The sequence below is a fragment of the Castor canadensis genome, chromosome 14 (assembly GCF_047511655.1).
Source record: "Castor canadensis chromosome 14, mCasCan1.hap1v2, whole genome shotgun sequence".
Classification (NCBI taxonomy): domain Eukaryota; kingdom Metazoa; phylum Chordata; class Mammalia; order Rodentia; family Castoridae; genus Castor; species Castor canadensis.
This window is the reverse complement of record NC_133399.1, coordinates 72,420,045-72,431,468: the sequence shown is the minus strand read 5'-3', so window position 1 is coordinate 72,431,468 and position 11,424 is coordinate 72,420,045. Positions and strand designations below refer to the sequence as shown.

Sequence of the window (11,424 nt, the reverse complement as noted above, 5' to 3'; positions counted from 1 at the left end):
CAGGCAAGTATCAAAGTCCTGAACTGTTTGTTGTACTATGCTGTGTTTGTTTGTGGTAGAAGTTACTCAAGTCATGGCTGGAACAAAAACTCTCCAGTGACATTTTTATTTATTAAATTTTTTATTTCTAGCAATTCCATTTAATAAGCTTATCTGTTTAACACCTGTAGTTGTTTATGTAATCATATTTGCAATTCCATGGTTTATTTCATACACAGCTCTTTCTTATTTTTGTATTCAGTTCCAACATCTGCATTCTTAGGGTCTAAATTTATTGTTACTATTGGTTCTGACTCATAGTGGCTGGCCTTTCCTGTATTTAGTAACCTTTCTTTAAAAGATCATGTTTGGACTTTGGGATATAGCTCAGTAGTACAGTGCATGCCTATCATCTGCTGGGTCTTAGGTTCATACTCCAGTATTACAAAAAAAAAAAGAAGAAAAAAAGATTATGCCTGATCTATGAGAGTCTTATGGGATTGATTCTTCTGCTTCAGCAGTTGTGTGTGTGTGCCCGTATACACTTACCTCAGAACCCTCCAAGACCCCTTAAAGGTTTTAACTCAGAGGAGGGGGTCTCACTGCTGTTTTAAAGCTCCCTTTGCCCACACACTGTTAGTATAGCACTCTGGCTTCAGGGAAATCCAACCTCTCCCTAAAGCCTACCATTCCAGTTCCAACTACCTGTGAACTCCATTGTTCTGTTTGGGAACCTTCCCTTAAGTGGTCTGGTTCCTGGTTATTTCTAGAAAGTCCAATACAGGTTCTAGGTAACTTGGCCACTTGGAGCTCAGTTCTTGAATAAAAAAATTTTTTTTTTGTAATTTTTGAAGGGGAAAAAAAATCTCTGGAGACTAGAAATCCTTGAGTGTATGTTGTATTTGGGGGAGTCTAGCACTTTTGGAGTGAAAGTTAAAGTAAGTTAAAAACCTTGTGTCTGGTAGTAAAAGCACAAGTATTAATTTTATAATCAAAAGTATCTTTATGTGAACAATTAACATATATGTCAATCAGTATGGGAAATTGAGTTGTTAGTATAATTTATTTAGCATTTTCTTGTTGCTTAATTTCTTTTTCAGCCCAAATAGTAGTTAAAAGATACTTTCCATGGACCAAATCTTTGTAAATTTTAGAAAAAAATATTTAAGTTGGCAAATGATGGCTGACAATTGTCTATGCTTTCATAGGCTGAACTAGCAAATCCTATTGCTTTATTTGTTCATTTTGCAATAAGTCTTGACATCAACTTCTCCCCTTTCTTAAATTTGCTTACTTAGCAGGCACAATATAGTTCTGAGGTACAATCTGATTTCAAAAGAATCTTTGAAACAGCTAATCTTCTGTACACTCACTGTAATTAAATATTACAGCACAAATGATATATAAGATACTCACTTTCTTGAGAACCTCTTAGCACCAAAGAGAAATGACATAAAAAAAGTATAGATTTTCAGAGTGCTTTTTTGTAGGTTTTTCAGTCTGAACTTTTAATTCTTATAGCACCTAGAGCTTGCTGAGGCAATATATAGCATAGACTGGAAATATCTTTATTGTCTTTCATTCTGTGCTAAATTCTCATTTTACCTCATTTTAAACCTGCTAGCAGACTACTCTGCTTACCTTTAAGCTACCTGCTTCATCAACTTAACTTGTTTCAAGCTACTTGCTTGAAAAGTATGTATATGGGAAATACTATACTGAACTGAAACAATCAAGTTCAATTGTCTCTTGTAGTAAACATAAATAGAATGTTTTGCCAGATAATGTATCTATCATTTATAGCTTAGTAAAATCTAGTAAATGATTTCCACCTATGTTCAGTTAATTCCTAGAGCTACCATCCAAGCTAAAACTATGTGATGTCCTGTAAGTTCACATTTGTCATTATACTTTTTCTTGAGACTTATCTCTTTCTGTTTCGGGAAGTAGTCTAACTCTGAATTTGGTGACTAAATCCATCCAACATGTGATCTTCACGTTTATTCTCACTTTTATTGACTGAGATCCTAAGGTTCAAAAAAAGTGCTTTTTTTGGGAAAAGTGAAAATAATTGTGTTAAAAAACACTCAATGAGTTCAGTGGCAGTTCACTAAATGTAACTATGGCCCCTATCGTCAAAGGTAACCATTCTTAAGTTCCTTGTGGGTACTTCCAGATATATTTTATATATGAAGTTTAATTCTTTATGTTGTGTTAGACACATTTTTCCTTACTTCCTCTTGAAATAATACTAAATTGACAGAAACAGGATCTTTTAAAAAAGTAAAGCTATCTTTCTTTAAGCACAAAAAAATCAGAAAGGAAAGTACAGGAACAAACTTTTTAAATCTCAAAAACAGATGGAAATTAACTTAATACACCAAACAGAACTAAAATGCCTGTAACAGGAGACTTCCTGAAGAGGCAAATTCCCAATGTAGAGTTCCCAAAAGGCTTAAGAAGTGAAGGATCCTGGTACCGCTGAAAACTGCAATGTAAATAGGATGGTTTGATTTAAATTCTGTTTAGGGGTTCAATATTAAACAACAGAAATTCTAATAAAATTAAAAAGAGAGAACAAACATATAAATGCAATTATTTCACAGAATCTAAGATGTATAACTGAAGGATGAACCATTACTTCATGAGGTACTAAGAAAGTTAAAATGCTGTCAATAAAAAAACAGTGATTTCACATCACTAGAATTTTAATTTTATTTACTAAATATTACATAATTCACATTCTTACATTCTTTGAAAATAAAAGTATTCTGCTTTTAAAAGGTGTTAATTTACTGCATGGCTATAAGAAGTAGGATAAAGCATGGTGGCTCACACCGCAGTCCAGCACTCCAGAGGCTGAGGCAGGAGGATTGCTTGAGTTCCGAAGTTCTAGGCAGCCTAGGGCACATAGCAATACTCAGTCTGATAAAAGCAAAAAACAAAAGAAATATGATAATAACTAATATGTTTTGAAAACTAGCAAATTTCTTGTACTTACAAATGGTACTTACAAAATATCAATATTAGTAAAATGGGCTACTATAGTTTTGGTTTAATTATTTTAAGCCATTTAAACAATCAGTTATGTGACACAAAATTGATGCTCCATTAAATCATATGTAAACTTTCTGAAAAGCTTTCTAATACTAATGATGTACGTCTAGAGGCTCTGCAATTTGCTGACTTAAAAAGGTGTTTGTGAGGTCAATTTCATTGACATGTGCTGTGACAGAAGAGGGTATAAGATCAGTGATGACTCTCAAACATTTCCAAAGTTTGTGTGTGACAGTTTTGGAAAGACATTAGTTCACAGGTATACATAGAAGCAAACTACAGCTGGGCTTGGTGGTACTCACCTGTAATCCCAGCTACTGGAGGCAAACAGGAGGATCATAAATTCAAGGCCAGCCTAAACAAAAATTAGTGAGACTCTACCTTAAAATCAAAAAAAAAAAAAAAAAAAAAAAAAACAAGAGGGGCATGGAGTGTAGTTCAAGTGGTAAAGCCTTAGGTTCAATCAAAAAATAAATAAAAAAGATTTTAAAAAGTAAATTACAATGTTTCTTGATTCAAGGGCAGATAAATTTATTTTAAGATATATAAGAACACAAGACACATAGTTTTACAATTATAATTTACAGTAAGAACAATTAACTGTGATTTAAGTTAATTTATTATAAAATGATTCTAAGAATTACACCATACCATTTTCATCACATAAGCTTTCTATAAAAAGTATAATTCTAAAATTTCATGGATAGCTTAATCTTTCCAAAGAATATCTGTAGAAGGAAATGCTGAAAACAGCATCAATGTATTTAGTACATTATGTGTAAAGCATTTTTAATTATTTAAATTAGGAAACAATTCAGTAAGATATCTTTACCTCCAATTTTATAGATGACAGAGTTCAAGAGTGACACTATAAAGGACGTAGAGGATCACTGTAATTTACTATTCTCTACATTTTAATTCATCAGAGTATTTTAGTTATTGTCATTTTTATATTATGTTGTAGCCTTGTAAACAGATATTCACCCAATCACTCTGATAAGAAATAAAGAACAATAATTATATATGTGGCATGGTGTTTCTTCTTGGGAAAATGACAGGATTTTAAAGGTTTTTAAATAGCCTAATTCAATTTTTAACGTATACTTACAAGATTTTCCATGTACATAAGATAATATAACTTATAGTCAAAGACTGAAATATATTTTTTCAATTATTTTACATAATAAATATTAATAACATTCAGTGTAAAGTGCAACCATTTTTATCACACAGGCTTTCTGTAAAAAGTATAATTCTAAAATTTCATGGATATCTTAATTCTTTGCAAAGACAATAAATAAGCAGATATGGTTTCTAGTTAATCAATTGACTTTCAAAGGTAAAATTAAATTATTATACTGTTTGGGATTCTTAAACTATGAATCTATATTTCTATGCTGATATAATAAATAATATCAAAGAATGTAAAAAAACTAACAAAAATCAACCCTAACAACATTTTCTTAGAAATAACATTATTTTATAAATATTTTCACAGTTAATAACTTAAAAAAACAAAGTGAGTATTTCCTATTTTCATATGCAAAAGCAAGGTAATGGAGTATATTTAATTTACATTAAATATGTCTTAGAAAGGAAGATAAATGAGTTTACCTTCCACATGCAAATTATAAATATATTAACCTTTTAAATTCATTGTATTATTTTCATATAGTACCCTTGTATAAACTAAATGGTTTTAGTTAAACAAATTTAAACATGGACTAAATTATTTCTCAAAGTGAAAAATCTAATTTTGTGGTTTTTAATAGAAAGCTTTTATTTTCCCTTTTAAGACATATTGTTTTGAAATGATCCATTATTACTGGCTGTTTGCATCACTTTTGCATGTGGTCCTTTTAGTATTTACCTTCTACCTAAATACACATCAATCAGTCTTCTAAACCATTTTAGATTATTCTTTTATGTTTTGGTGCTACTGACATATATTAACAATATACAATAAGTTACGGAGCTGTAAGATATTATTTTTACTAGTGTCATTAATATATACCACCTTCAATCAGGAGCAGCATTGTGTTTGAAACAATGACAGAGACTACTGTGATAACAACTCCCCCTACTTCTACATCAATGCATGACTTTTATTTACTTTTTTTGAGAATAAGAACCTGACATTTAAATCTCTTCACTCTCTTGGCTTTGGCAAGTGAACAAAAACAAAGCAAAAAGCAAAAAATGAACACCAAAACAAAACAAATTTGCACAAGTCAAACAATATATTTACTTTTAAAAAGCAAAAAGTACAATGTAAACCATCACATTATTTAGTAGCTTAATTTCTACTTGTTTTCCAAAATTATTTCAATATAATTAAAAATCTGGCAAATAATAGGGATTTATTAACAATTCCAAGAGCCGTAAGACAAATCTGAAGTAATATTTGTTTGTTAAAAAAAATTTCACAGCCCAAACCAAAAGAAAATATGTTGTTCATTTTAAGTGGTCTATGGTCTGAGTTATAAATTATTTTGAAAAAGGCAAAAGATTTATACAACCTGAAAAGAAACCAGAGCATTTTGAAATAAAACAAATTTCTAATAAATAAATAAAAAACTTTAAATACATTCTCATGTAGTCACTGGAAGTACTTCTGAAGGGAATGAAAAATGCAGAGTTCAGTAAATCAAGGCAAAAGCTTAACTTGATTATGTTTTAGCATTTGTAGTAAGAAGATGCATTGTGTCTTTTTAAAAATTTAGTGCAAGAAAAAATTTAAATTTCATAGCATTTCACCTTTTCCTTCATTATCTACATTTTCTGACTTCAGACCTGCTTCCACTCTCAGAAATTTTTGCTTCTTTCATTTGTTGTACAAATAATAATCCTTTAAACTTTGCTTTAGGAATATCTAATTTCAAAAACACAACACAAAAGCAATATTTCATTTAGGATATAGCTCATTAGTGATGGCATTAATTAAAATTCTTATGAAAATAATATGAAACAGTAAGGCACATAATAAAAGCACCCCACACAAAATATAAACAGCACATGCTTAATTGCAAAACCTTTCCTTCAATTCTAAAGTTCTATGTTTTGTTTAGAAATTTCTTTCTAGTCATTAGAAAGGTCTAGAAAAAAGAAGTCACTTCTAGCTCTGGTTCTAATCACTGATATGTAGAATCAGGTGCATCAGAATGATGCTATTACAGGTTGGTTAATAGGAAGGTCCTACTTTTTAAATGTGTTATTTAAGTTCTCCTAAGGCAGTATAACAATCCTTAAAACAGAAATTAGAAAGAACTTGGTTCCTTGGTTCTGACACATAAATAAGCTCTTTGCCTCAAAATATTTGAGACCAATATTTCCCAAAGTGGATTCCATAAAACACTAGCTCTCTCAGCAACTTTCCCAAATCCTGATTAGTACAGTTTCCTTTTAGAAAGGCAAAATAAATACTAGCATATTAAGATTTGATAATTCTATTAGGAAGGAACCTATTTAACCATTTCTATTATATTTTTCGAACTTGACTAAGCAACTTTTTTGTTTGTTGTTTAGAAAGATATGGATTGAAATCCCAAGGAACCACTTTGGAAAAATATATGAAATGTTTCAAACTTGAGGAAAATAGAAAGAAACATATACATTAATGTATTTGCACTCATATTTAAATCAACAACAAACCTCTAATTTAGAAACCTAACTAATCAGAATCCCCAACTGACTAAAATTACATAGCTGCAGTTGATTTTCAAAGAAAAAAAGAAATCAAACTCTTCACCTTAGAGATTAGCAACAACTTTGAGATATTTCTTGGGTAAGTACAGATAGAACAGATTCCCTGAATTGTCCTCAATTATTACAATTTATGGTGGTAGTATAGTAAATCACAAATAAGATGGTTTGCCATCAGTAACAGTGAAATTCAAATCCTGGTATGTCACCTACTAACAAGTTATCTTGAAGAAGTTACATGCTAACCCTTAACTTTTCTATGTTGTTAAATGGGATATTTCTGTGCGCATTAAATGAGGTACTACAAGTGGAAGACTATTTAGTCTAGTGCCTAAAGCAATTCTTTAAGAACTCAGCTGCTGTTTTTGTAGTAGAAATTCAGAATAATGACCACCCCCACAATAGTAACAAATATTCCTTAAGTACAAATGAGTACCTAATATTACAAAATCTGTATTAAAAAGTACAATTGGCATTCATTATATTGTATGTGCTCAGGTATAAAACTGGAAAGTTTAACATAAAAGTTTTAAAATCAAAACACTCTAGTGGCCTAAAAAGAAACCATAGATTATAACTATATTTCTTTCAGCAATTTTCCTCTTTTTTTTTTTTTGCTGGGGATGGAACTCAAGCCTCTCACATGCTCTACAACTAAGTCATGCCCTATCCCTTTTCCAGCTATTTCCTAAATGTTATAACGGAAAATAAATTATGCCTCATCCCTTATTGTTACTGGACAAATTAAGACAAAAAAGAAGTTAACATACTTATCTGCTATGAAGTTCTTTTTTCAGGCAGGATTTGAAAGTGGGATACTTCTGGACTGTTTTATAACCCTATGGAACAGAGGATCAAAAGTGTTCAAATGTATAGAAAGAAAAAATCAGCATGATTTCACTTTTATGTGTAATCTAAAATAGTCAAATTTATAGAAGTAGAGTAGAATGGTAGAGGTTGGGAGGACTGATGGGGGACAGGAAGAAGGAGACCAAATGACACAAAGTTCCAGGAAAACAGGAGGAATAAGTTTTCAAAACCAACTGCATAGAATAGCAACCACAGTTAATTATCATGTATATTTCAAAATTGTTCAAAATAGATTTAAAAGGCTCTCATTATAAAAAAATGAGATAATGGATATGTTAATACTTGATACCATTTTTTTCACAATGTATACATACATAAAAACATCACCTTGTACCCCATAAATATGTATAATTAGTCATTTGCTGCATTAGTTAAAAATGCAGCACTGGACTTTGAACTCAGGACATTGAGCTTCTAGCCAGGCAGGTTACGTTACCACTTCAGCTACATCCCATGCCCTATTTTTTTAAGGGTCTGTCTGTGTTTATGCCTCAGTGCGGCATGGACTGGGATCCCACACAGATGTCCCACTGGACATCTCTCACTTAGCTGGGATGACAGGTGTACACCACCATGCCCAACTTTTTATTAATTGACATGGGGTCTCACTAGATAACTTTTTGCTGGGCTGGCCTCAAATGGTGATCCCTCCAATTTATACCTCCTTATAGCTGAGACTATAGGTATGAGTCGCCACACCCCAAAAATGAAAATGAATTTTAAAAAGTGTGAAAATATAAGTAAAATGCTATGCAGCTATAGGTATGCAATAAATACATAAATGAATAAAATAACACCAAAACAGTAACACTTAAGTGGGAAATACACTTTAAAAGGTTTATGACAGTTTATATTTAACTTGATATTGTTACCCTAAACTTTTTGAGGAAAAATAAATGATTTTCAATGTATATGCTTTTGGTGTTTGTGGCAACATCTGAAATGTTAACATTGAACCACTAGGTGGCAGGTAAGTACACATCATCTTTAGGAAGACAGCCTGGATTTAAAGTCATCATAAATCTTTAAGATACATTGTCGAAGATCTTCATTTTGCTATACGTAGATTTTTCTGTGCTTACATGCATAATACTTAGGGATATCCTTGCCAAACAGGAAGACTGAGTATAGTAGCTGTTAATTTTAATAGGATTTAATTTTTTTCCATTCATTGCACATCCACAAATATGTTAGACATATAGGTATGTATTGGGTCACACTACATTTGAAGCTTTAAACATGCTTTTTAGAAAATAATCACTGAATTTCTAGTAATTAATATTTAGTATATTAACAGGAAAAATAATTCAACAGACAAAAATTATTTTAAATCTATTTTCCTTATAAACAGTAATGAATATGTAGTGATGTAAGAGCCTCAAGTTGACAAGAGGAAATGCATCTCACATAAAATGAGAAACAGTGATATTTATTTATATATTATCAAGTCTGAAAGGCCAATGTGTAAACTGGATTTTTCACAAATATCTGGCAACACTTTTTCCCCCAGAACTGCATGAAGACATTAATTAAGCTAATTGAATATGAAAATTAATTTTTGAAAGTCAAACTGACTTTATAGTTTTAAAAAAGCATTATCTTTTATCACCGCAGTTGTTTTGAAAGTAGGTAATGTCAATGATTTTTCTTTCCAAATAAAGTATTAATGTTTATATCCTTAAAATTTTACATAAATTGTTTCTGAGATTTTTTTTCCCTTAGACTTTTTTAAAAAAGGATATCAAAAGGCTTGAAATTTGTAGGTTTACCCGGAATCCTCTATGGAGTCTGTCTTTCATAATTCCAATAAATTCTTTATAACTTAATTGATCATCTTTGTCAACATCAAAAATCTTGAAGACAGTGTTCACTAAATGTGGTGAAAGTTTGAGTCCAGTAGCTACGTAGACAGCACGTTTAAATTCATCTAGATAAATGCCACATAAAAAAGAGTAGACCATTAACATTATTTTTTAGTATATATTAATTACTAGAAAAGGTTATAAATGAAGTTGTTTTCTAACATGGGCCATGATTTATATATATAACATGTGACTTTTGATTAATCATGCTGTCTTTTAGGGAATAAGAAGATATTTTGTGGTTTTAATTTTAAAAAAGCAAGAAGCAGCTGTATTCTAGGTTAATATATTCACAACCAATGAATGTTTAGTAAGCATCTAGTACTGGTAACAAATATTTTAGAGATTATTAAGATAAATAAGTTCTCAACAAACACTCCAACTGAGAGATAAGACACCTGCCCAAATAGCCATCACACAGGGCTACACAAAAAGTACCAACAGAATACAATGAGAATGTGGAGAAGAATGATTACTTCTGCCAGCACTGTGGAGTAGAGACAGAATTGGAAAAAGGCCGTGATCTTGGAAAGGCTGTAATTTGTATTTGAGCTAAGCACTAAAGAGACAAGATGACGAATGAACATGGGGTATGAGAGGAGCCAAGACAGTACAAAGCACATTCAGAAAATAATGTACAGTTAGGATTGGGTAGAGCACAGAGAACATTAAGGATTTGGAGATGCGCTGCACAGACTCCAAGGTGAAGAACCTGTATTCTTTGATAGGAAATTGGGAAACTTTAGAGTTTCCATAGCAGGTATGTCAAGAGAAAAGAGTAATTTGTGTTTTAGGAAGATTCTTCTGAGAGTTGTTTAGGAAACACCAGGATGGAAAATAGCTAATGGCAGGAATTTACTGAGGTGGCTACTATAATAGTCCTTTAAAGAAGTAACTCAAATTAGAATGCTAATGGTGGCAAAAGAAACATATGGATACATTCCTAGCACTTTGAAAAGTGACACCATTTTCTCCATCTTCCAGTACTACAAAAAGCAATATTCTATTGTGAACCAAGTAAGGTGTTATTGATTTTTTAAAAAGGCTTATCATACTACTAAAGGCTTGTTTGTGAAAGCATGGCTGCTAAAACTTTTCACTTTAAAACACTAAAAATGGGTTGGGAAGATAACACATTTAAGCATCTAGTCTAGAGAAAGGATGAAATACGAGTTTTTTCCAGGTTTCTTTTGCTCAACATGCAAAAGAGTGACAGCTTGAGCGACTCCACCAGCCCTGTTTTTGTGAAGGGTTTTTTGACATAGGGTCTCGAGAACTATTTGCCGGGTTGGCTTTGAACTGCGATCCTCCTGATCTCTGCCTCCTGAATAGCTAGGATTATAGGTACGAGCCAGTGGTGCACGCTTGCCCTCTACATTTTTGAGATGATTATCATCAGCATTAAAGGACTGTAGTTTAGCTTCTCCTTGGAATTTGGTAATAAAAAACCCAAGACGGTCTTCTGAGATTTGAGCTTCATTATTGGATTATGGCAGAGCCATATATTAGGTATGGATTATGGCTGAAATGGGTAAAATCACCTTACAGACCTAAATAGAAAGTTCCCATATGGCAAGAATTTTAAAAAAGGATATGGCCATGAGAGGAGAGATAATTATAGCCACAGAATCCTAGAAAAAGGAGTTGACTCGTTAGCCAACCTATAAGGAACGGAGAAGCTAGTTCTAAGACCACCATACACAGTATTCTAGGACAGTTGTGCTTTGTAAATCCAGCCAAACTGATATTCATCCTTATATATCATTCTCCAAAGTTGGTGTGATGGTTATCTTGACTGTCAATGTGACTGGATTAAGAAGTGCCTAGGAGATTAGTAAAGCACTCTTCTGGGTGTGTCCATGAGGGTGTTTCCAGAGAAGATTAACTAAAATTAAGATTAATCCTTAATGTGACACACCATCACATAAACTGGGGTCCTGATGAAATAAAAAGG

General features: G+C 32.0%; 1 protein-coding gene across 11 annotated transcripts in view; it reads right to left on the bottom strand.

Moving 5' to 3' along the window:
- Nucleotides 1–2,669: 2,669 nt before the first annotated feature.
- Nucleotides 2,670–11,424, bottom strand: part of Micu3 (mitochondrial calcium uptake family member 3) — a 94,242-nt gene continuing 85,487 nt past the window's right edge. For 7 of the 11 annotated variants that reach the window (XR_012441510.1, XR_012441511.1, XR_012441507.1 and 4 more), the window contains 4 exons: nt 9,378–9,535; nt 7,509–7,577; nt 3,339–5,908; nt 2,670–2,904 (listed from right to left, as the gene is read on the bottom strand). Coding sequence is in view for 2 of the 11 variants with exons in the window: in XM_020183127.2 (XP_020038716.1) it covers nt 7,509–7,577; nt 9,378–9,535 (227 nt within the window). In the remaining 9 variants the exon portion in view is untranslated. The remainder of the gene's footprint in view (nt 2,905–3,338; nt 5,909–7,508; nt 7,578–9,377; nt 9,536–11,424) is intronic. The other 4 variants (XR_012441505.1, XR_012441509.1, XM_020183127.2 and 1 more) reach the window with 4 other exon arrangements.